General features: G+C 41.8%; 1 protein-coding gene across 1 annotated transcript; it reads right to left on the bottom strand.

Moving 5' to 3' along the window:
- Positions 1-5,552: 5,552 nt before the first annotated feature.
- Positions 5,553-13,012, bottom strand: CCN3 (cellular communication network factor 3). Its single transcript, XM_032858429.1, has 5 exons — positions 12,824-13,012; positions 12,467-12,692; positions 11,101-11,352; positions 9,916-10,130; positions 5,553-7,065 (listed from the first exon to the last, which is right to left on the bottom strand). The coding sequence occupies exons 1-5, from the start codon at positions 12,893-12,895 to the stop codon at positions 6,769-6,771; spliced, it is 1,062 nt and encodes a 353-aa protein (XP_032714320.1). The 5' UTR covers positions 12,896-13,012; the 3' UTR covers positions 5,553-6,768.
- Between the last annotated feature and the right edge of the window lie 13,682 nt (positions 13,013-26,694).

Below are 26,694 nucleotides of genomic sequence, written 5' to 3' on the forward strand. Positions count from 1 at the left end.
AATGCATGAATTCTGGATTCTGAATGTTAGGATTCAGATCCAGGTTTTGCCACATAACAAATTTATGATCCTGTGTAAGGTACTTATCTCCCCAAACCTTTGTTTTCTTCATCTGTAATTTTGAGATGTAACAGTCCCCAACTCAGAGGATTTTTATAAGGACTAAAGTAAATGTGCTAATCTATGTAAAGTGCTTTGCTTATTGTCTGGTACTTAATAATCTTGTAAATATTATTTCTCTTTTTTCTCTACTTTGTCCCTTTTAAAAATCTTGTATTTTAAATTATATATATTCTAAAATCAACATTTAAAATATTTCACTGTTTATGAAATTAAGATAAATCTCACAATTGAAGGTGTGTCCTAAGTGAATTGGCATAATTTTTATTTCTTTTTGTTCATAAATTAATAATACATCTTATAATTGATGGCATCTAAAATGAGATAAAATTGGAAATTATTGTTATTACTACTGATTTGACTATGTGAAGTATGCAAGGAGATATGTGACTTCAGTGTAGACATTGTACATCATTCTGGGGCATCAGTTTCACCTAAAGATTTGGGTAGGAAAAGTTGAACACACTAACCCATTAGAAATCTTTAATATTATTTTTTTATATTTAACAAACATGGATATATGTAAAGAGAAATCAAGATTTACCTGAATTTTTCATTGAAAAATGTGGCATTCCATAGACACTTTGGCCTGAAATGTTGGATTTCTGCTGTAAGTGTTCATTACACTTAGCTGCTTGGAGTAATGTGAGAGAAAAATATGAGACACGTAATGAGAAGCAGTGGTGAGAAAATCAGACAAGGTCTCTGCTCTCATGGAACTTAGAGTCTAGTGGGGGGATGGACTTGAAAATTAATGACAGAGGTGCGGTGTTTTAGCTGCTGTGATAGTAATTGTTATAAGAAGCAGTTGAGCAGGAAGGAGGGCATGGTCAGTTCTGTTGTGGGGGGTGGGGGAGGTGCCAGTCAGGAAGTCTTCTCAGAGAAGGTGAACTTAAAAATAGATTCTTGAGCAAGGATATGGAGTTTGGGGAGATGACGGGGTCCATCCAACAGGATCCTTGTAGTCTTTGTCCCTTTCTTCTGGGGGCTGAGATGCTCTGCAAAGTGTCAGGGAAGATTCTCACTGCTGAGATTTAGAAATTTTTAGAGGAACCAGGACTTGGATTTACTGGCATCTCCCCTGCCAAGGTCTTCCAAGGATCTTGTGGGTGGCCTTGCTTCAGGAGGACAAATCTGTGTCCATTAGGAGCATACTGACCCTTATTTAACCCACACAAAGAACTTTGTAACCTCTTCCAGACTTCTGAACCTCTGCTACAGGCAAAGCCTGCTTCTCAGATTTTGCTAATAAAATATAAGTCCAAGCAACATCCTCGTTTTGGATTATAAAACATTTATTTCCAGGTTCCTTCCAGTAGAACCGGTGGTCAGTTCATTGTGTGAAATTCTGCCATTTGAATGGAACTATATCTTCTTTTGTAGTGCTCCCTGGGCTGAAATTCAGACCTTCAATTTCTTGTCCTAAGAACAGACACACATCTTTAGGAAGAATGGGACAACGGTGACATCCTTACCCTTTGCACGTCCTGATTATCCACAGAACAGCTGGCTTAGTGAAACAGTAATTCACAGTCCTCAGCTGGATAGCTGCAGAGAATTCATCATTATTCAGAGTTCAGAAAGTGCCAGTAGTGTTATTGAAGTGGTAATTGAATTTGGTGGACCCTCTGTGGTCCAGACAGCATAGCACTGCCGGCGAGAGCCATGCGGTGTGGTTAAGATGAATACGTTTCCAACAATAATGAATCTTCAAACCAAGCTCAATAGCACACAGCCAAAAGGACATACTGTTTTGATAATTTGATTTATGATATTGAGCATTTTGGATTGAAACCCGAGCAGAAACATGACAATGTGTACCTACAGGAAGATCCTGGAAAAAAAATCCAGTCCTGCCTAGAAATCTCTGTCAAAAGTTCTATTGATAATCTCATCAAGCACAGATACATATGTGACAAATTATTTCCTTGTGTAAAGACGTCCTTGCCACATTCTTGAACTGCATCCTTATGGGTTGGAAGAAAAATTCCCAAATAATTTTCAATGAAGTGTGCCTTATCACTAAAAAGCAATTAAGTGCTTTCAAAATTTCACATTCACAGAATGATCTCAACCATCTCACTACTTTGCAATGCTGTTTCTAAAAGAGAACATTTCTAGTTTGGGAAAATAGCACAAAAATGAAAACTGTTGGAATTGTTTTGGTTGCTGAAAATACACTTGGCCTCATGGCTGCGGCGCTGAAGAAAGGAAAGATCTTTGGCTCTGAGCTCAGGCAGACCCTGAGTTTGAACCCTGGCTCCTTCATTTACTGTGTCCTTAATAGGCAATTAGCTTCCTTTATACTCTCTATATTTCCCTGTAAAAATGAGGTCAGTAATATCTACCTCTGAATATGACAAGCAGAGAATAAGGGGCAAAGCTTGACTCTACTGGATGTTTCTTACGATAATGGCTGTCATTTGCTGGCCTACTGTGTGTCTGGCACAGTCAAGTGCTTATGAGCACATATTATCTTACAACAATGTGTGGCTGATAATTAGAGTAACCACTTTGGCCCAGTTTTCCTGGGATTGTCTGATCTTACAACCAAAAGTCCTGAGTCCCAGCAACCCTCTCAGTTTGGGACAAACGAAGGTGGTTAGTCACTCTATCAATATTATGGTCTCCTCTTACAGGTGTGGAAACTGAGGCTCAGAGTGTATGTGCAAATTACTCAGTATCCCACAGCTGGGAAAGTGTAGGCCTGGTATTCAAATCTAGGCTTGACTAAGTCCCAAACCTGCACTCTTTCTGCAGCCCTCAGCCCTGCTCAGTAAATGTTGCATTCCTTGCCATCTTCCTAGAACATTCTGGACTTCACAGATATTTATAGATCAGATCATATTTTTAAAATGTCTTTAAATTGTCATTTCAGGACTGCATGCATTCATGTGTGTGTCTGGGTGGGTCTGAGAGTGGGGGATTGCTCTCCAAGAGACTGTGATAATGAAAATGATAGTTTAAAAGCCTAGCATTTATTTCAAAGAATGTTCTGTCTATTGTCCATTCATTCATTTTGTCCATTCATTCATTTATTCATTCATGTGTTCAATGGGTATATAGTGAAGTCTTACTGTGTGCCAGATACTGGGGCAGATACAAAGAAGATTAAGATGCTGGCCTCGAGATGCTCAATGTAATGGAATTTAAAGAATGGGTTGTAAAATACTGTGACACGGTGGGGAAAGCCCTCCATCATTCCCACTTCCCCTGGCACACTCAAGCCCAGCAGATCTTCTCTAATGAAGCGCCAAGCTTATTCCTGATGCTAGTTTTTTTTTTGTTGTTGTTGTTGTTGCATTAGCTGTTACCTCTGCAGAGAAGATTCTTTCTCCTAATCTTGGTCATTCGGATCTAGGATGAAACGTGACCTCTTCAGAAAGAGCTTCCTTGACCACCTCCAGATAAAATGGCCACCAAGAAATTCTCTATTAGATTGCCCAGTTTTGATGATCATCCTAGGGTTTATTTATCACTATTTGATATTTCTCTTCATTGATCCTTTACTTGCTTTTTGCCTGCTTCTGCCAACAGAGAAAGAGTGTAAATTCCAGGAAGGAGAGGTGGCTTGTTTATTTTATTGTTTGTTTTACTTTCCCAGAGCTTAAAACAATGCTAGGCACCCAGAAGCAGTCAGTGAGTGTTTTTTGAATGAACAAAATGAATGAATTAGCAAGTGTTTCAGATGCTGGAAGGGGCAGCCAACTCAACATGAATGAGCAGAGGTATGAGGGGAACTTTGCTTGAAGGGATATCTGAATTTAGCCTTATCCTTTTATCCCCCCTGCTTTTAAAGTAGTACATTCTAAGTTAGAAAAAAAGAAAAGAAAAAGATAAGAAATCACAAACAACAACAAAAAGGCCCAACTTGGCAAAACACTATCATACTTTATTTTATATTGTCTCCTAGTTCTCTTTACATTTGTGTTCAGAGATACTTTTGAACAAAAACAAATCACTTTTCCCACAGCTCTATACTTTCTGTGGGAGGTTAGTATTTTTTTATATTTTCGTTTTAAAGATAGCTTTTTTCTTCATTATAATGGCAGTACTGGATTTATCCAGCCAAATCTATATCGTCGGGCCTTCAGATATGCCCATTTTGCCATTGTGGAAAAATACTGGACTGAACAGCCTCACAGAGAGATTATTTTTGCATGGATTCATGTGATAGCTTGAAGTAGAAACAAAAGGACTTTGATTTGAGTTCGCGATCCACCAGTTTCTTTTAACCCTTTGTTTAAAAAATTTTAAGTTTCCTCATGTGTAAAATGGGGAGGAGGGGCCATTGGGCAAATTAGATGCTGTTAATGAAGGTAATGTGTTCTGCAAATAAGTGTGCAATAGTAAGTGTGCAATAAATGTTAACTGTCCTTAATAATGTTCTTTGATTAAACTCTAGAAATCAAATTGGCTTTCCAATTTATCTTAAGGGACAAATGCAAACTTGCTAAATATATGGGTCAGGCAGGAAGCTATAGGTAGGAGAAATGAAGTTGGGGATAAGAGGACGAGGTTTTTTTTTTGTTTTGTTTTGTTTTTTTTAATGTGGAAGAACTATAGACCCACTGAATGATCAAGAAACTTAAATATAAAGCCTATATTAACTTTGACCCTCACATTGCCCAGATGGCAGCCCTATTCACTGCTGGGCTCTGCATTGCCTCTGGAAATATGCTTTTCTAAGCACATAGTGAAGAGTAGGTTGATCAAGATAATGCTGGCGGTTTAAGCCAGGTAATTGGGAGGATGGAGAGCAATTTGAAACCAGGGAGGCAAGTTTTGCTTCATCCACATTCAATTTTTAATACATAGATGTGTCTAGCAGGTTGTCTAGAAAAACGTATCAGAGCTCAAGATGTGGGCTTGAATAAACAGTGTGGGGACTATCTGAGGCCTTGGCAATAGAGATCATCTAACTCAGAGCTATCTTTTGTTTCCCTTCTGATAAGAAATTGTAAGCTCATCTAAAAATATCCACCTTGTTTTCAACAGATGCTGTCGCTTGGTGTCTGATTTAATTTGTAAATTTTAATTTTATTTGTATTTCCTTTTTTATATAGAAGTAGAATTAACATAAAGTGTTATATTAGTTTCAGGTGTACAATATAATGAGACAACAATTCTTTACATCACTCACTGCTCATCTCAACAAGTGTACTCTTATTCCCCTCACTCTATTTCATGCGCTTCCTACTCACCTCCCCACTGAAAACCACCAGTTTGTTCTCTACATTTAAGAGTCTGGTTTCTTTTGTTTGTCTTTTTTTCCTTTGTTTTGTTTCTTAGATTCCCAATATGAGTGAAACTATATGGCATTTGTCTTTCTCTGTCTGACTTATTTCACTTAGCATTATACTCTCTAGATCCATCCGTTATTTATATTTTCAGTAAGCAACTCATAAGCACATAAGTAATGGCAGTCACACTTTGATAAAATCATGTTTATTTAGTGAGGTCTGACAAACAGAGAAAGTAAAAAGAATATTTTTTTAAAAATGTATAACTTATATATAAATACTTTAAAAGAGAAAAGCTGAACACATGTGGTGACAAAAGAATGTATACATTTAAGTTTGCAGCCTATCTTATAGCCTGACAAATTAGATACACATATGTATACACATATATCTTGTTCGTGAGTTTGCGTAATTAGGGCCCAAGGATAAGTTCTGGGTATGTCTACCATCATTCTGAACTCCCATAAAATTTGTGGTATTTTACCACCACAGTAATGTTGATTTTGTCCTTCTTTCTCAGAATCTAAGACCAGCACACTTGAAAGTCATCAAAGGTGGTAATCAGGTGCTTTGGGCCCCAGTTTACTCATCAGTAAGGTAAAGAAAATCTCTGCTGATGTGTTCTGCCTCTTCTGAGTGAAAAAGCAGTGAGTCCCACTAGCCTCCAGCATATAGAAATGTATGAGGGCTGAGAGGCGGGTCATCTCTGTATTAGGGGAGTTTTCTGTTTGGTTTCTTTCTTTGGAAAGGAGTCAACTATCTCCAATGGAGCAAGTTTATCACACCAGTCCACTTAACTAACAAATATTCCATTCCTGTAGATACATCTTGTTTCCTAGTATGCAACAAAACAGAAGACTAACAGTCTCTGGCTTTTAAACTGAAGAGCTACACATTTCCTCAGATCTTGAACTTGGAAGTTGAGAGTTGAGCCACTCAAAAAGAGAGTTCAACAGTAACCCCATTGAGTCAAACCTCACTACATGGCAAAATATTCGTATGACAACATGTTCAGTATGATATTGAACCTCACTGTCATGTTCACGACTGACATTTTCTTGATATTGCACTAGTGTATAACAAAATAAGATGAGTGTAATGTGATAGTCTACACAGTAAAACATGTATCTTGTTTCTTAAATTTATACAAATTTTTGTTTGTAGTAAATACCACAGAAAAGTAAGTCATCCCTAAGTACTATCCTGAGCTTACCTTGATTTCAAGTTTACAGTTAATCATATCTTTCATTTTAAAAAAAAAAGACAGATATAACTGACCTCATATGACCACAGAAAATACATAGGATTCAAGGGTAAAATAATAATTCTTCCTAATTTTGCTTATATTCATTTGATGGTGGGTAGCTAGTTTGCCTCTGTAGGTGTGCTTCTCAAGGATTACATGTTACATTTCCCCTCTGCTGGTGTTCGGCTTTAACTCTTGGAGGAAGGCCTCGTGGTTATGAGGACAGTTGCTGTGACAGGTGCACGTCCCAATGACCATCACTGGTTTCCTGATGATCTGTCCTGGGGAGCACTGGAACTCCACCTGGATGGTTTTGGTGTTGTGGGGGGTGCAGCACCGGCCATCACTACAGACCCCACAGAACCTGGGCTTGTAGGTGTGGACGCTGGTGCAGTTCTTGAATTGCAGGTGGATGGCTTTGAGTGACTTCGTGGTGCGGAGACACTTCTTTCCTTTCTAAGAAGAAAAGGTGGATTCATGGAATGGCTACCCTCCCTCCAAAGAACTATTTTAGGGTTATGGAGTAAATTGCTAGCTGCCTACCCCCATCCATTGTTCTTCTTTGCTAACATGACATTATTGTGTTTGGACAATTTGGTCAGCTACTAGGATTTGCTTCCGCAGAATATCTGAGGGCTTAGGGTGGCTTCGTGATCAAGTTCTGGCCAATGATACATAAACCAAGGGATTCTGGGAAATCCTTTGACCTTCAGACAGGTACAGTTCTTTATTGCTTCCTGCATTCACTATCTTCCTGCCTAGAATGTGGAAACCATGCCTACAGGTATATAACCATCTTTTGACGTGGTGATAAGCATGAGGGTGAAAGTGTATATGAAGAAATCTATTTTTTCAAGCCACTGAAACAGACTTTGATGTTGTTTTAGCCAATGCATTCTTAGGCATTATAAAAAGAAATGGAATACACCTGGCAGCATTGCATACCTCCTAATGCTTCAAATACTTCAAATACTTTTCAGACATTAACTCACTTAACGTTACTAACATTCAGTCCTACAAGGATCAATTATTCATGTAAGGAACAACTGTGCAAGCTTCACAGATGAGTAAATGGATTCTCAAAGGCCTAAAGTCACCAGAAACATCTAGTTACTGAACGTCTGACACAAGCCCATGTCTTCTATTATACTATAACCTCAGGAACATCTAAGATAATGGGATTTAAGGTTATTTTCCATGTAGGCAGGGTAAGTGAAGAATTTATTCAATTTCCATTAGTAATGGCTGATGAGGAACCCTCATACAGATTCAGCACAGCACTGACTCTATGTTTATTTCCCGCTCAGATTTCTTCACCTACTAAAACTTGCCATAATTCTCTTCTGCTTTTCACTTTCCTAGGCACAGTCCACAGCTGTGGAGTGATGAGGCTTGGGATTCTCTTAAATCTGTGGCTCTCAAACGTTACATCAGAATCTTCTAGAAGGTCTGCTAAAACAGAGGGTGTTGGGCATTACACCCAGAGTTTCTGATTCAATGGGTCTGATGTGGGTCCCAATAATTTGCTTTTCCAACAGGTTCTTAGATGATGCTGCTGGTCTAGGGAGTCACACTTTGAGAAGCACCAGCCCATTTTAAAGCATCTTTTGGTGTTAGGAAGTAATGATTATTATGCTGTTATTTCCCTAGCTTCTAAATAGGTTTTGGAACCTTTATGAAATGTATGTATCTTAAATATAATATCTCCCAATATAAAACTGGGTGCAAGTTACACAAACAAATATAAAAATTTTGGCAAAAGAAACAATAGAAAAAACAAAGTTTTGATGGCATGACATGGAAAAAACTTATTTAATAAAGAAGTGTGTCCTTGACAATGTTAAAGGTCCTTTGTTTCTTCCTTTTTGATATTTAATGTATAGCCTACATTCTTGCCAATGTCCTCACAAAGGTACAAGGTCAGCCACATCTGTGTGTGTGTGTGTGTGTGTGTGTGTGTGAGAGAGAGAGAGAGAGAGAGAGAGAGAGAAGCAGAGACAGGAACAGACACAGGGAGAGAGAGACAGAGAGAGGGAGCTTTGTGGGTGAACCCACATTACTGTGTCCCATGCATATTGCAATTCCCCTAAGTGGGGAGGAGGGGCAGCTTCTAGCATATAATTTTAGGGATGTTTCTATGTGTTCTTTTAAAATTGGTGGAAGAAATATAAATTAGGATGGACCCCCAAAAATCATATAGCCATGTGGTCGTATAACTAATATGATTGCTGGAGACTTCTTTGAGCGATAAACAGAAATGATGCCCAATGCTAACAGAGTCATCTCTGCGCAGCCACTTTGTGAATTCATTCCATTTAATCCTTCATGACAACTTTGAGGTAGGTACTGTCAATGGCCTCATTATATGGGGGAAGGAATTGAGGCTTAGAGGTTAAGAAAATTCATCCAGATCCCACAGCTAGTTCCTGTAGTGTAAGCCAGGAGTTAGGCTGTCTGGCTCCACAGTTGCACCCTTAGGCATTAGGTGATATGGTGTAGAGATATGTAAATCATTCATTGTTAGACACTTGTTGGCTTTAGGGTTGTACAAATTTCCATATAATGGTCAGTTTGGGTATTGCGTTTTCTGATCTATGGCTCCGGGGAGGAAGCCTGTGATGTCATCAGGAACCAATCAGAGCTTCTGATCCGCATGCCTTATGGTCAGTGTTAACACACTGAGTTGATTCACTTCCAGCAAAAAAGGAAAGAAATGTGCTGTTTTATTTGGCACATATCGCTTTTTGCTGGCAAATGTACTATTCCCCCTAGACTTTTTGAAGCACTGAAAATAATTCCCAGACACCCATTCATTTACCCATCAGCGACTGTTTATCAGGCGCACAGCAGGGACCAGGTAGGATGTTGGGGACAGAGGCTTGAGTGCGGAAGATTAGATTTCTACACTGTGCTTCCTACAGATGGAGCCTAAGGGGTGTAAAATACGGAGGTCAGAAGCGACCACTTTCAAATCAACTGAGTTTGGCAAGCGAGCGGCCAGTTTTTTTCCAGGAATGGGAGGAGATTTGCCAGACCTTCTCAACTGGGGACACTTCTATTGCCGGCTTTCTCCCTCTGCCGCTAGACCTGCTGTGAGTTGCTTGGATATTTCAATACATGAAAGAGGAAAAATAAAAGACGGTAAACTCCCTCACTGCAGGAACCTCTCCCCCTTTTCTCTGGGCTTCACTCCCAGCTAGAGCTGGCCTCTGTGTCGACTACTGTCAGGGAGACTTTCTAGAGCCCAAGACACCCAGGAGGCAAAGCTGCTTCCTCTGGGTGGGGAGGCTGCCCCCAGCCTCTTACCTTATCTGCGGGCTGCTTGGGTTCTTGCTCACAGGGTCGCACAATGCAAAGCCGAGTCTGCTTCACCATTTCACACTGCGGGTTCCTGTTGGTGACCCGGGTGGAAAAACCCATGCCACAGCTCTTGGAACATGCACTCCACTCTGTGGTCTGTTCAATGCAGTTGATGCTGGAGTCGGAGACCGCAACTCCCAGCGTGGCTTCTGTCCTGTAGGCTACGGGAGGGACCAACAGAGGCGGCCATATTGAGTAAAACATGCAGATTGCGGAAGGATGCTTTCAACCATCCTTGGAAAGGGGGTCTCATTCAATTCTGTACCTTCTAAACTCGGGTGCTCTCAGAACCGGATCTCTGTTTATAAACCCTAAAGAGGAGCCACAATGCTGGCACGTTCTGGCCTTCCAGAAAGGTCTGTGGGATGACTCTCCAACTTGTCCTGAACTAGCTTAGGAGACCCTGTCTTTAAGAAGCCTAGCAGTCTGAAGAACGTAGAACAGGATAGCATCAACAACCATCCCATAAGCTGTGGTGTTTTCAACATGGAATATAGACACTTGGACTTTGATTACAAACATTTCTGTCTCAACACTTAATAGGTATGGCTTGGAGGCACTTCTACACGGAAGTTTTCCTATCCGCAAGGCACGTTTGATAATTTCTGACCTCAGAAAACCTGCCAAGATTTATGTACTGTCATCCTAAATCTGGCATTTAAGATGTAAATCTGGCTGATTCAGTATCTGGCTGACATTGGCTCTTGAATTTTTTTTTTCTTCAAAAAACCATTTCCTTTAGAAGATAAAGCACAAAGAAAAGCAAAACAAAGCTCCTTGACCTTTCCTAAAGCATCTGGAAAGCTGGCACTTCTCTGGGACACCTGTCCAGGGAAAAGCAGCATTCTTTAGAGAGGCTGGTCATGCAGTAAGACAAAATCAGTCTCCTTGCTCAAAAGAACCATTGAATGTAGCAGGTTCTCTTTCGGAGAAACCGTGCACCTACTTCAATAGCTTGGCAAGGATTCACACACACGTGATGTGTTTGATCTCAGTGGGCAATCTGGAATCCACCACTGGATGGCCAGAAACCGAGGCCAGTTTCTCATGGAGGATCCAAAAGAGCTCACATGCTTCCTGCCTGCCTTTCCCCTGTGCGGTGATGACTTTCAGGTATCCGGAGTTTCCTACCTGGAAGGGCGAGGCCTCCCAACTCCCCCTTCTCATTTGAGTCACAGATCCACTTTTCACAGCACTCCCCCGGCACTTCAACTTTTCTGGGAGCTGGGCAATCAGGCTGGGGCAGGAGCAGGTCCTCTCCGCAGCGGGGCACACAGCCAATCTGCCCATCTCTGCAGGCACACTGGTATTTGCAGCTTGGCTGAAAGGTCTCCCCGCTTTGGTAAATGACCCCATCAAACACACAGTTGTCTCCTTCTACCGCTAGAGAATCAGGGAAGCAAGGCAGAGAGGGAAGGGCAGAGAGAAAAATCAAGAACAGAGTGTGATGGAGAAGCTATACAAGCTACACGCAAACCCAGGTGTCCGTTTTTTCTCGTTGAAGCTATCTGTTTCTTCTCTCTCTCTCTGGCAGGGATATGTCCCCATGGAGGCCTACCACAGCTAGAAGAAACCTTGAAGACCATCCAATGCTGCCACTGTTTTGTCCCCCCCCCCCCCACAGATGAGGCAGGGAGTGCACCACTGAGGAGTGACAGTCCCAAGGTGCCAAGGCTGTTGTTCCCAATAATAAAGTCATTTTGCTAGACCTTCCTTCAATTCTCCTACTCCAGCAGCTTAGAATTAGAAAGAAAAAGGTGCACGTCGTACTTTCCAAATAGGTTAACTGGTCAAATCGGGAAGAGAGGTAGGATTCCTTGGCATTCCAGCACAATAAATCATCACTAACTTAGTGAATAAAGTAAAAGCCTATTCCAAGCCCTCTTATAGGGGTGGGGTGGGGGGAGGTGGGGGCAGCCTCCAACTAAATTGTGCACCAGGTGGAAAAATGATCCCCCAATCAGTGTCACCAGCCTGAATGGGTTAGTTGCCTGCGTTTTATTTTATTCACAGCCCAGACTAGGCTGACAGAGTGGTCCCAGGAGACCAAAAGCTGCTCTAGCTCAAATAGGGCCATTTCAGGTGTGAAAACAAACCTGCTGGGCGGCAGGTGGGGGAAACTGTGAGCTTGTGAGTCAGCCCAAGATTCCATTGCCCCCAAGCATCCCCTTGGAAATGTCCAAAGGAAATTATTTCACTGGCCCTAAACTCTGCTCTGCTCCCCGCCTAGGATACCTAGATTCCACTGTAAGGAGGCAAGCGATGAATGCTTCTCAACTTTGCCGTCAGTTTTCTCCTCCGGCTTCCCCAGAGCTGGAAGCGCCCCCTTCCCCACCCTTCCGCAGACCGTGCCTAGCGCCCAGTAAGCTCTCCACAAACATCACCCGCAGCATCATCCCCATTGTTATTTGCAAGTTACCCTCAGGGAAGGGGAGAAGGGGAGGAAAGGGGCCTCGGGCGGGAGCCGACGGCCGTGAGCGCAGGGGACCCGGATTACCCATGCAGATGCCGGTTCCCGCGCTGGGGTCCGCTCTGCGGTCGCAGAAGAGGCCGCGGCTCTCCTCGCACGGCTCCAGCAGGGAGCAGCTCTCGCCGCGCTGGCGGGCGCACACCAGACAGCAGGAGCAGTCGTCCAGAACGGCTCGCACCCCGGGGGCGCAGGTTGGCGGCGTCTTGGGACACCGGGCCGGGCACTGGGTGGGACAGCGCGGGGTGGCAGCGACCTGGCGCGAGCGGGACAAGAAGGAGAAAGCTCTCAGCAGGGACGATCGAAGGCGGAGCAACCCGAGCGCCCGGGCAGGGGCCGCCCTGGAGGGCAGAGTAGCCAGAGGCACCTGAGGGGTGCGCCACTCACCTGCCCCAGGACCTGGAGCAGCAGGAAGGCCAGGCCGATGCACCGCTTGGGCAGACTCTGCACGCTCTGCATGATCAGGCTTTCCCCTGCGGCTTGGCCGGAACAAGACCGGGCGCCCCAGATCCGCCGCGCTGGCCCCGCTGCAGGTCGGGCGCCCGCCTCTGCTCCCCGGCGACACCGGCTTAGGTTTTATAGTGCGCTCGCGGGACGCGCTCAAGCCGGTTGGCTGCAGGGCGGGGGGTGGGGGGACCGGCTGGGTGGGGAATGGAACGAACCCCGGGGTTGCCATGGCAATTGGCCGTGGGTGCCGCTCTCCTTAGGGCGCGGCCCCGGGGCCTGCGTGTGCCTGTGTGTGGCGACTGGCTTTTCCCGGAGCGCCGGGAGGGGCAGGGTGGAGTCGCGCGGCCGGGACCCGGGGCTCGCTCGAGCGCGTGGGAAGGAAACGCCCGTTTCCTCCTGGAAGCCGCTCGGCCTTCCCCCAGGACCGAGACACCGGCACTCCCCACCGCGCTGCGAGCCGGCCCTTCCAGGCAGGGCTGCAAACGTGGGGCTCGCCTCGAGGGGTGCCTGCAGCCTGGGGCCATCCGCGGGGGGTTGGCGAGAGGCCCAGCGGGTTAGTCATAAGGGAAGCACATGCAAGTTTGTCACCCTTTAGGGCGCTCTTTGAATGTGTGGAGGAGAGGGGAGAGGAGGGAGGAGAGGGAGGAGAGGGAGGGAGGGGAGCAGAAAGAGAGAAGAAAGAAAGTGGATGGGGGAAAGCGAGAAAAGAGAAGACAAAGGCAAAGGCAAAGCAAAGCATCCCGGCCTGGTTAGGATGAGGGATGCTATTGGCCCAACGGGGCAAAAAGTTCCTTCGATTCGAATCATTCCAAGATCCCACCGATTCTTAACCCTCACCCCTCCTCCGATTCCTCAGGCTTGGAAGAAATAAATTGAAAACATAATAAAGTCAGAGCATAAAGCCCGAGGTAAATACAAGCTTTCTTCCTGATAGAAGAAAGCCTTGAAACACCTGTTGTATCACGCCTACCATAAATCAGCGCGTGTCAAAACCCAAGAGCCCTTTGAGAGTTGGTGAGACAGGTTCAGCTCAGCCACTGTCCAAACCTCAGTGAGTTAGGGAAGGAGGAAGGACGGGTTTGGTTTACTTGGCTGATCCCTCCAGCAAATCACGTCTCTCTCCCACCTGGCATCCGCCTTTAAAAAAGGGCTGCTTCCAAGCCCTTGTCATCTCTCACGAGAATGGCTCCAAAGGTGAAATGGCTTGACGGATTAAAAGAAAATTTCTCCCCTACTTCAGCTTCGCCGCTGCCTCTGGGATAACTATGCCCAGCTCCTCTGAGGAGAGCCGCCTTGGAAAGACACTTTATAAGAAAAATTATACAGTCTTGTGATGTAACTCTGGACTCGAAAAAGAAAACAGATTTCCTCTACATCATCTATGCCCAGCATGAAGGAAAGCAAAGGCAGCTGGTGGAAGGGGCCAGGCCTGCCCTGGCAATGCCTGTTCCTCGTGCTGAAGTTATCTCAAGTCCCTTGAGGAGAGTTCTCGGAGCATCTTGAAACTGCTATTATGTATTCCCAAGCCCGCGATAATTCTGCTTTCTTTGAGGTAAGCCAGACTCAGCAGTACTCAAAGCTTGACAAGAAATGGAACAGTTAATCTGCGCCCTGTCTAGGACCCTCGTATACTCTGGACAACCTTCCCAGGACATCTGGTCCAGTGATGCTTCTACTCCGCCGAACGTCGGAATCAACCAGCGTGTATTTAAAAAAAAAAAAATACAGATTCTTCTGCCCCACCCTTGACCTACTCAGTTAGAGTCTCTGGTGAGGGTTCTTGGTAGACAGCATTTTAGTGTATTTCAAAATGGGAGCTGGCTTCGGGAAACCTGCTGTCATGGAACAATTGGAAGCATAGCTAACGGGGAGGCAAGAATCTGGGCCAGGTTTTCAAAGTATGAATAGCCACAATAAGGAGAAATCGGCAGCACTGGGGTTGGGCTGACTTTTCTTGGGAAGGGGGAAGATGAGAGGAGAAATGTGAATTCCAGATTAAGGATGAAAATGTCAAGAAATCACAGCTGGGCGCCTGGGTGGCTCAGTGGGTTAAGCCGCTGCCTTCGGCTCAGGTCATGATCTCAGGGTCCTGGGATGGAGTTCCGCGTCGGGCTCTCTGCTCAGCAGGGAGCCTGCTTCCCTCTCTCTCTCTCTGCCTGCCTCTCCGACTGCTTGTGATCTCTCTCTGTCAAATAAATAAATAAAATCTTAAAAAAAAAAAAAAGAAATCACAGCTAACCTGAGCTTCTTGATTGCACGCAATGGAAACCAAACCGGAACTGGCTTCGGCAAGAGGACTTCTGGAGGAATGCTGTGGTATTTCACAGATAACTAATGGGAAAGGTGCTACTAGGCCTCAGAGGCCACCAGGACAAGGGCCTGGGAGCTAACAAGACTCCGTCCCCCCATCTGTTTTCATTGCTCTTCTGGGTGTCAGCTTTACTCAGTCTCACCGCAGACCAGCTTCTCCCATGTAAGGGAAGTGTCAACCTTAAGATCTCCTTAACCTCTTACATTGTGACCTGATCACCGCAGAAGGAGTGTCCCTCTCCCTTGGCTCAATTTGGAAAGTTCCAGGAGAGGAGCTGGATGAGCTCACCCTGGGTTAATTGAAGGAGAGAAAGATGAGGAATGGGGATTAGCTGACACCACACAGTTGGAATGGGATGGAGGAGCAGTTCCCTAGGAAAGAAGGGATGATTCTTTAAGAAGAACGCATGTGTGACAGGCAGAAGAGGACATTTCCACTCTACTGTCTGCTGTAAACGCTCCTGGATAAGGAGCTCCACATTACAACAACTGGAAATGGAAAGTGAACCTATCTGATGATAATCAGCTCATGCTTGCTGTCTCTAGGACATCATCTGTCAAACCCCACATGCTGGGATAGATTTTGTCTTCTCCATTGGCCTGGCACCGGTGCTTTTCCCTTCTATCTCTGAACTCACTGAATAACAATGATGTGACTGTTTCTGTGCTCATCACCCTCTCCTGACCAGGAGCCCTTGAGAACAGAGAGTCCGTCATAGTTTCCATAACACTCCCAGGGATGGACAAGCAGTCAGTTGTTCTTGGACCTTCTGAGATACTGCAGACCTCGCTTTGAGTTTTGTCCCTTGTTTCTGGTTGAGGTAAGAAAGAAGTGGATGTGTTTTTCTTCAGCCACAGCTATCCACTATCACTATCTGCTTCTGACATGCACCTTCTCCCAGTCTTTCTTGGCGCAGAGTCCAAAGGATGGCATACAGGCTGGTGACATCTTCTTGTTGGAAATAAACCCTGTGTCAGTGGAGATGTCTGAGGAAGTCAGGGAATGTTACCTTAGAAATTCGGCATGAGTTGCTGGTCTTGGCTGCCAACCAAGATGGCAGCTCCGCTTGGTTATGAGGTGCAAGTACCGGCGGATTCATCTCTTCATTCCAGTTCATCTCTTTCTCTCTTCTTTTTCCCTCACTGCAGATGTGACACCAGAAACTTATTGCTCCTTCTCTATCTCAGACAGGTTTTTAACTGATTTATATAGATACATTTTAAAGATTTTATTTATTTTGAGAGAGAGCAAACAGGGAGAGGGGTGGAGGGAGAGAGAGAATCTTAAGCAGTCACCGTGCTGAGTGTGGAACCCCATACAGGTTCGATCTCATAACCCTGACATCGTGGCCTGAGCCGAAATCAAGAGTTGGACACTTGACTGACTGAGCCATCCAGGTGCCCCTAATTTATATTCTTATTACTTATTAGTCAATACTCCTACCCAGAGTACATGTAGAGAACTCCTTATATTCTATAAAGGTAAAATTTTATAGAAGTTTCCATTGTTGTCGTTCTATTTTTTTCCATTTTAGAAAAGATTTTAAAAATATACTGGCACTGATTTCTGCAGCAGGCAGGAGAAATGTAAAGCACAGAACCCCATATTAAAAATGAAACAAAGAAAAAGCAGTGACTATGATGTTTTCACTTCCGGGACAACTCTATCACTCTTCTCTCCTCAGTGATTACATTCTCCACAAACGCATGGAGTTTGCATCTTCATTCAGTCATTATTTAGTGAAGCCACGTGTACTTAGCTCTGGGAATGTGCCTCCTAAATCAACCTCACAGCTCTTTAATGACTTGGTTGCTTTTTTCTAAATTTCCTTTGTATGTCCCTTTCCTGCGGTCCCGGGGAGTTGGTAGAACACAAGGTAATTCCCATTATATGTTAGGACAGTCAGCTCTACAAGGTATACAGTTCTATGGGTAATTTCAATCACACCCTCTTGCTTCTCTAACAGACCTCTTCTGTTCTTGCTTTTCTGGAAATGAGGAGGGACAGAGAAGAAGCAGTGACAGGAGGTGAAATATAAAATATATAATGTTTAGTGTTATCCCCTTTGGAAACATCTGCTCATCGCCCACATTTTTAAAAATTATTTTTTAGTGTATTTCTTAGACAAAACAAAAATGCAGAAGATTAAGTACAAAGAATTCAAGCTAGAAATTGACTAGAAATGTGAGAAATAAGTTAATTTCTCCCACTGCTAAAAGACCTCTTTATAGGGAAATGGGCTTTTTGAAACTGAAAATTTTTTTTTTTTAAGTTTTTGAACTTGGGGGTGCCTAAGTGGTTTAGTTGGTTAGGCATCCAACTCTTGATTTCAGCTCAGGTCTTGATCTCAGGGGTGTGAGTTCAAGTCCTGCATTGGGCTCCTGCACTGGGGACGGAGCCCACTTAAGAAAAAAAAAAAAAAGAGTTTTGAACTGGATTGTAGTCTGTCAAGCTTTAGGTACATGCCACATTCCCAGGCTCTAGGCACCAGCATTACTCATGCCCACCCCCAGCTGAGCCAAGTGGCCCTAAGCAATTCTTTCTATGGGACTTCTCTATGGCTTATAACAGCCAGGTAGAGTCTAACCAGTTCTGCTCCATGGACCAGAATCCTTTGGACCAGGAATTTGTGTCAGAGACAAAGGCACATGCATAAGGATTGGACATCAGTATAGCCAATAGCATTTCAGGAGTGCTCCAGACTGGATGACAGTGGATCCAACTCATAATTGCTAGTGGCCAGGAGAGCACAGAGAAGGAAAATGATATCACTTGAATACAGGCAAAGTCCTAAGCAATTTTAAATGACTGTTTCTGAAAAAATAAATGATACTTCTAGGGACAAGTCCCTATTCCCAAATAATATCTCAGAGCCCAAACAAACTGTGCAGCCTCTCCTACCCAATTTATGAATTCTCAGCAACAAATAATAGAGACTCTTTGGAGAGGTGTGACCACAGAATTGTGTTTCTCTTGACAATGTTCATATGTCTAATTTATTACATGATAATTTCTTATAAAAAATTAATGAGATGTTTTGTATTTTCAAGGATTTTATTACCTAGTAGGAAAATGAAGTAAAAAAAAAAAAAACAATTCCCACATAAGGCAGAATGTGATCATTTCTGACCATGAATCTAGGAAAAGTAACATGGAGCATAAAGGAAGATGAAATTAACTCCTGGGAGAACATGGGAGTAGTGGAGGTTGGGGAGTGAGTGCTGAGAAAACTAATCATTCCATGTTCATTGTTTGTCTTTTCACTAAGCCTTCTTGCCCTAAAGGCTAAATAACATTGAGTTGGATAATCCATGGGTGGGATTTTGAAACCTGGAGATGTGGGTTGAACAGAGACAATGGAAGAAAAGTATAAGGATAGGAAAATTCAGAACTTGTTCAGGAAATGAAGAGTGGCTTAATTTATCTGGAACAGAGCAAGGTAATGGGAAATAAGGTTGGAAAAGTGGACCACAGCCACCAACCCTTGGAAGAACATAAATGCCAAACTGTAGAGTTTAGTTTTTTTTTTTTTTAATATCTATCCATATATTATCTATCTAATCTATCTATCTACCTGTATATCTATCACTCTATCTCTTTATCATCTATCTGTTAAGAAGGAACTGCATGATCAGGGCCATATTTAGGAACATTTTCTTCAAAAACTTATGCTTGTTTACAGAAGAATGTGACTGGGGATAAGTAATGCAGATACAGTGTTTTTACAGCAGTGCAAGGAAAGATGATGACTGGAACAGGCAGAGTGTCACTGGGCATGGAAAGAGGAGGTTGGAGATAAAAGGTGATTTGCTTTACATGGAGCTCTGGATGGCTGTGGAAGTATGGGGTAGTGATTATATAAGTATGATTCTAGTTTTTGACCCTAGATGACTATGCATGTGTGATAGCATTTAGTAGAAGTTGAATAGCTTCTGTGATGAAACACCTCTCCCAACAGACTACCTGGGCTCCAATTCTGAGATCTTAGACAATTTACCTGGCTGGCCTGGGCCTCAGTTTCTTTCTCTGTTTGTAAAATAAAAATGGTAATAATTGTTTTTTCTTTCTGGGATTGTTGATAGTATAAATAATGTGATAGATAGAAAGTCCTGCAGCCCTTCTCAATGGGGTTCTGTCAAAAAATGAAGCCCTAACTCCATGAGGCATCCCATTCAATGAATTGACTTCTCTTTTCTGCATCTTGAACAGTGTTAGCATGTAACACACACTATGGGGAACCACGGGTCATCTTAGAAAGAAGTTAGTAGAGACTTATTATGACATCCAGGCATGGGTTAGGTGACCTTGAGGACAATTCAAGGAACTTGAGTTCTGTTCTGGATTGGGTGCTAACAGGAAGAAGGAGCAATTTCACAACTGGTTATCTTAGTAATCTTTATTGCAAAGGCAGGATGAACATAGCTTGGATAGAATCGTTTTGGAGGAAGAAATGATAGTTGCTAGGTTAGCTGGATCAAGGAAACCTTGGTCATTTTTGTAGTCGCACAGTGTCTTTAATTTCTGTCACACATGATGATAGAGTGGTCTTGTCATGGAAAGGCCTTATCAAATGTTGATAATTACGGCAGAGGAAACTCACAACCTAGTTGGTAGCAACAGTTATTAGTCAGGGCTGCTTTTTTTTTTTTCTTCTTGTGAATAGCTTAGATTTTTTTCTTTGAGATGAGTAGAAGTAGAATTATCAAAGGAAAGGTTTAAGTAATTTATGGGTTTGAACACAAATTCATGATTTGCTTTCAAGGAGCGTGTATCAATGTACTCTTTTTCTAGCAGTGTAGGATAGTGGGCTAAACATTGAACAGTTTCCAGAAAGCCAGTCCCTTGGGTGGTTGGGATGATTTGTCAGAATAACCCAAATCTTTGGGGTACCTGGGTGGCTCAGTTGGTTAAGGGTCCAACTCTTGATTTCAGCTCAGGTCATGATCTCAGGGTTGTGAGATTAAGCCCCGTGTCAGGCTCTGCGCTCAACAAGGACTTCCTTTGGATTCTCTCTCCCTTTCCTTCTGCCCACCAACACCCCCACCAAACCCCCACCAGTTGCAATCGCTATCTCTTTCTCAAAATAAATAAAAATCTTTTTTAAAAAATGGCCCAAACTTTGATGCTTTTAGTGGTTCTACATAGTTGGTTCTCTTTCATTAGGTTTTCTTGCTGAATTTGCTAGTCACATAAGTCATGCATATCATTCCTTCCCACTATTATTTCCTCCTTCCTCTATTAGCAGACTCCTTCCTTTCTGTTGATTGAAATCAACAATACCAGCCAACACCGTGAACCACTTCTTTCTTGTTAGCCAGTCTTGACCATTTATCATCCTCATATCACTAATCAGGAATGGCTATCATTCATTCCTTCAAGTCATGTTTCTTTCAGGTTAACTGGACAAAAAGCTGTCACTAATCAAAATTCTCTTTTCCATTGTCTTTCTGGACTTCCCAGTGTCCTGCTAGATACTGTGAGTCTCCTTTTAGAAGAATCTCCTCTTGCTCGTGCTAGCCTATGTATGCCAGGTCACCTGTAAACCAACTTGAACGGTGGCTCTCACGTATTTCTGACCATGACACTTAGGGAGAAGTATACCAAAAATTTATATCATGAACAAAAATGCATAAACCCATGTTCACATATACACATACCGGTTTGTATAAATTATTTCACACCCATAACTATATAATTAGAACAAAAGTTTCACCAAAAAGTATGTCTTTACTACATGGCCTGTGTTTGGATATTTACTATTCTAATCTCTTCTATTTAAAGAAAAAGCTTGTCATGATGCTCTAAATTAATGTTTTAGCTTCTTACTGATAGAAGAGTGTCTCCTTGGTTAGGGGAGGTGAATGGTAACATAATTAATCTGTTCCTGCATTCCTATTTTCTCCATCTTAGAATTTCTTCCTTTTTCTTAGACCAAGAAATTTCAATTTGGTTGGTACAGCTCAGCCCCAATTCTAGATATTCATTATTCACCCCCATCTATCTAAGTTAGAAAACTGAATTCAGAATCTCTGGTAAACTCAACCACAACCATAAATTCAGTCTGCTCTCAAATGATGCTTCCTTCCTCCTTAATTGGATGTTATCAGCAACCATTTTCATGAATACAATCCCATATTTTTTCCCAAAGCTTGGCAATTATTTTATCCTTGTTTTTAACACTTAAATGTTTTAGTTTCAATTTAGTAAATGTAGCCTTATTAAATTACAAATGTATATACATCAGATGATAGTCAAAACTTTAATTCTCTGTATCAAGGAGCAGTTTACTTGGAGAAAATATTTAAAATATATGAACATGACCCAAAATAATGGGTTTATTCTCAAATGGAAGGAAGAGGCCATTTTAAATGCTATTCCACATGATAACTCCAGTAGACAATGACAAGTGTAATGGTCTAAGGGGATATTATCAAAGGATGGTGATAACGTTGAAAACTTCCATCTTGAATACCACGAGAAGAAGAATTAAATGTATACTAGTCTTCTTCTTACCCATTGCAAGAATATCCTCAAGAGAAAGCTTATAGGTTTTGTTTTTTTGGTTTTTTTGGTGTGATATTAACTACTGTGAACCTTAGCATCATTCTGTTTGAAATTGGTCACCCATTTGACAATTATTTTAGTAATTGTAAGTCTGTTCCTCCTTCTTCTGGATTCTGAGGAATGGGAGTTTAGGACAGAAAGAGAACCAGATCACATGGGCAAGGTTAGAGTCTGAGGGAAAGAGGAGGCCTACCTTTAAGGAGGACAGAAAACATCTCTATTAGATAAGGAAGGAGGAGTTCCATCAGTTGCTAAGCTATTCTTGGAGGGATCTGTAGCCCCTAAGCTCACAGGTTTTCCCATTTCAATTCCATTTATCAGCATCCAGCATTTTCCTTCTCCAGGATACTGCTAAGGCTCTGATATTGATTCCACTGACATTTCTCCATTGTGAAAATACTGGGTTTGGTTTTGTTTATTTCAGTCTTTTTTTTTTTTAAGATTTTATTTATTTATTTATTTGTCAGAAAGAGAGAGAGAGAGAGAGAAAGCACACAAGCAGGCAGAGGCGGAGAGAGAGGCAGGCTCCCTGCCGAGCTAGGAGCCCAATGCGGGACTTGATCCCAGGATCCTGGGATCATGACCTGAGCCCAAGGCAGTGGCTTAATCCACTGAGCCACCCAGGCATCCCTGTTTATTTCATCTTACAGCTAAAAGAGAGGAGATTCTTTTAGATTTGTGAAGAGGTTGCCCCTTCATCCTCTGCTATCCCATCAGTACTACCCAAAGTGGGAACTTTGCCCCAGAATGGATAGAAAGGTTCAATGTTAAAATAAATGCTAACTGTCCATATATGATGAATGATTTTCTAGCTTTTCCTGTATCTTTAAATTTAATTTTCATGATTTTTGATGTACAGAGTTTTATGAATTTAAGTCAATACATTCATAGATATTCCCTTTGTGTTTTTTTTCCATTCAAGTAGCTCTTTTAATAATTTTTTAAAAAATTTCAATCTTTTAAGTGAAAAATCTAATGGCTTTTTAAAGTTAAAATTTATGAAAATTTTACTTAGTCTAAAAATGTCAACAAGTACTATGTAATTCTAAGGAACAATAGTCTTCTGCCCTATGCTTACATTCATTTTCATTCTTTATAGTCAAACATTTAAAAATCTTTTAGCCGTATTCATCTTCAAATATTTGCCCATGTATCTTCCCATACTATATATATCTCCATATTAGCTTAAACTGATTTTTTTTTTGCATTTTCAGATTTTCCTGTCACTCACTGACTTTCTTCTTTGCAAGATGAGGGTTTAGCTTTCTTACATCACAACCACAACTTCCTTCTTCCCATTGATTCTCTCTTCCTTCTTTTTTCCAGTTGTCAGAATTTCTGTTTAAATAAATGCTGTTTTATAAAATTTTTATTTTTTTAATTAAAAAAATACATACTGTTTTCCTTATCTGACTATTGTAATATGAGTTACAGGTGACAATGTACCGTACCTACATTTCCTTTTTTAAATTTTCTTTTAGAGAGAGAATGTGAATGGGGGGGCAGAGAGACAAGGAAGAATCTTAAGCACACTCCCTCCAAGCTGAGTGGAGAGCCCGATGTGGGGCTCAATCTTGACTTGGAAATCATGACCCATGCCGAAATCAAGAGTCAAATCCTAACTGCCTGAAGTACCCAGGAGGCTGCTACATTTCCTTTCTCGTAAAACCTTTTGTTTCTCCTAGAGTTACTGTTTCATTTTTTAATTTGCTTTTCTTTGTACTTATTAGTAATTAAACTTTAAATTTCATGAAATAATTCCTCAACACACGGCCAAGTACTTCAGATAAATCACTAGTTGCCTTTTCTTTTCTCTTGGCTACATCTTACTTAGGACTCTACAAACTTTTATTTCAAATAGAAATGGTACGTTCCAAACCCGCTTACTTGTTCTTGTACTGAGAGCTCCTTACATGCGGGACCTCCTTTCACTACATTACCATGCCAAATCTTCTATTTTCTAAATCCCAGATACCATGTTACAGTTTAGATAATAACTTATATTTAGGTAGAGCTGTATCAATAATAGTCAAGTAGTCAAATGAAATGATCTACAAATACAGTAGTCCCTTTGGGATAAGTTTACAGACGCCCGTGGATGTCTGAAACTGCTAATAGTTCTGAACCCTCTGTCTACTGTGTTTTTCTTATACATACATATCTATGGTGAAATTTCATTTATAGATTAGACATAGTAAGAGATTAATGACAACTAATAACAGAATAAAACAACAGTCACAATATGCTGTTATAAAAGTTATGTAAATGTGGCCTTTCTCCCAAATATCTCAAAATATCTCACTGTACTGTACTCACCCTTCTACTTATGATGATGTGAGAAGGCAAAATGCCTCTGTAATGAGATGAAATGAGATGAATGATGTAAGCCTTGTGACATAGCGTTAGGCTAGTATTGACCTTCTGATGCTACATCAGAAGGAGTGTCATCTACTTCCATGGCTCTTGACTGTAGATAATTGAAATCATGAAAAGTGAAACCACAGGTAAGTAAGGGGACTATTGTAATCCAACTTACCAGTTGACTGGGTGGAACAAGAGGGTGTGTCAGGAGACCAGATAGAAGACCACTGCAGCTGACTAGCTGAGAGATGATGGATGGCCTGGACCAGCGTCTGGCAATAGAGATGGGGAGAAGAGAAAACATTTCACACAATTATAAGGCAAATGCACTGGATTTATGATTTTTAGCAGAAGTGACAGAAACCAAGCAAAATTGAAGAACAAGCCTAATTATAAGATTATGGGGATGCCTCCAAGGAAATGAAGTATATAGCTGAGACTTAGAAAGTGCCTGGAACCAAGAAATGGAAAGTCTTAGGAAACTTATGCAGTAACTTGTTTTTATCTCTCATTTCTGTTTCTAAATTGTCACTGCTTTCTGTATCTAAGCACACTGTTTGAATCTACTCCATGTATATATGTTGGAAGATGGCCATAACACATCGCCCACATTTCTACATCTCCTCCATTGAAAAGGAAGCCTGCAAAACTGTGTTTTTAATTTTTTAGTTTCAATTCAAATTCTTCAAGAGTGTGAACCAGGGTGGCTGGTCCACTTTGAATCTTTTAAAGTGGATTCAGGGAGAAGCTTTATGGTAAAAATAAGATTCTGAGCATGCACCATATTGAATGGGGCTAATGTTAGGGTTAAAAATCTAATGACTTTGGGGGTGCCTGGATAACTCAGTTGGTTGAGCCTCTGACTCTTGGTTTCAGCTTGCATCATGATCTCAGGGTTGTGGGGTTGGGCACAGAGTCTTCTTGAGATTCTCTCCCTTTCCCTCTTTATCCCCCCATCCCACCTCTTTCTCTAAAATAAATAAATAAAATCTTGACCAAAAATAATCTCATGATTCTTATTTCCTCATGAAGAGGTAGATGTGGTAATTGTTGGGAATAAGAGAACGTCATAGAGTCAAAGATTTCAGGAGGCAGGTTAAGGTTAGAAATTATAATTGCAAAAAGAGAGAGACTGAGTAGAGAGACTTCTTATGACCCTAGGTAACATTGAGAGCCCAACTGGGATGACAAATTTCAACTTATGGTAGTACTAATCTGCAAATTGACAGGGGCACAAAGAGTTTAGGTATTAGATAGTGATGGACCATTCATATTAAGGATGAGAAGATAGGGGAGACTTATGGGTAGAGAGAAAATAGAAAGAGCAGCATGTGTAAAGGCCCTGAGGCGGGAGAGATTTGGTGGGTTTGAGGCACCATGAGAAGTCTAGATTGGGAACACCATTTGCAGGCTGGAGTCACAAGTTGGCTTTTCTTCATCATTCAGCAGAGTGACTCCAGTGTCCAATCCAGTACCTATTTGTAGTAGGTGCTCAATAAATATTCGTTGAATGAATCTAGACATATCTCTATCCAGCAATTTTCCTTCAAATTTTCTGTCCTCTAGATGGCACCCTTCCATAATTTACAGAGGTAATTCTGGCTATCTACTTTTATGTTGGAAAAATTACTTAAAAATTTTGGGTCTCAATTTCCTCATAGGTATAATAATACCGTTCCCCCCACTTCATAGGTAGTTGTGAGGTTTCAATTGAGTACAATATATGAAGTGCTTACCTTTTGATTTGGGAGGCCATCAATACTTATTACCTAATGTAATTATTATTTTTATTGTTGTTATGGGTATTATTTCAGCCTGTGAGATTATTTGTACTCATGTTATTGTCCCATACAAAAATCTTTCAATTTTCACTAGACATTTGTAAGTTTCCTTTCCTTTCCTTTCCCATCTTAATTGTATCCTGAGTTTTCCTCTGAGATACTAGCTTTTCCTAATTCTGAGTCCAAGGGTTGGGTTTTTTGTTTGGTTGTTTTTGCTTTTTTTTTAGTCCAAGTGTTTTGAGTGAGATGTCCACTCCCAGTTACAGGGTACAACTCTGGAGACTTACTGTCAAAGCCTGTATTGTATATTTCATCCCCCCTATCTTAGGGAGTCTGGGAGTCCCACCAGAGTTGAAATGAAATATGCAATAATTTGGGACTTTTTTCTCTCCTCTATGGAAACACTGAGAATAGATCATTACTTTTCCCCACAATCATAAGAGGTGAAGTCGTGAGTTTGGTATCTGTGAAACCATTGCTGCTAGAAGGATGGCTAAGAGAGTCAAGCAAAGAACAGAGCAGAGAGAGGCTTAAGAATGAAGTTCAAGGTGGGGCACCTGGGTGGCTCAGTGGGTTAAGAATGAAGTTCAAGGTGATATTTTTTTGAGCCCCTGGATTCAGTTCTGCCTGAAACTAGTTGTGTTTCTGATCTTTTGCAATATGTGAGCTAATACATTTCACATATTGTTTAAACTAATTTAAGTTGGGATTATATAATCTTAATTTATACATAGTTTTTATTGAGAATGCAATCTGTCCACTTCATATCAAATATATACTGACAGAAATACAAT

This window comes from Lontra canadensis, unplaced genomic scaffold (assembly GCF_010015895.1).
Source record: "Lontra canadensis isolate GAN:19392208 unplaced genomic scaffold, GSC_riverotter_1.0 scaffold15, whole genome shotgun sequence".
Taxonomy (NCBI): domain Eukaryota; kingdom Metazoa; phylum Chordata; class Mammalia; order Carnivora; family Mustelidae; genus Lontra; species Lontra canadensis.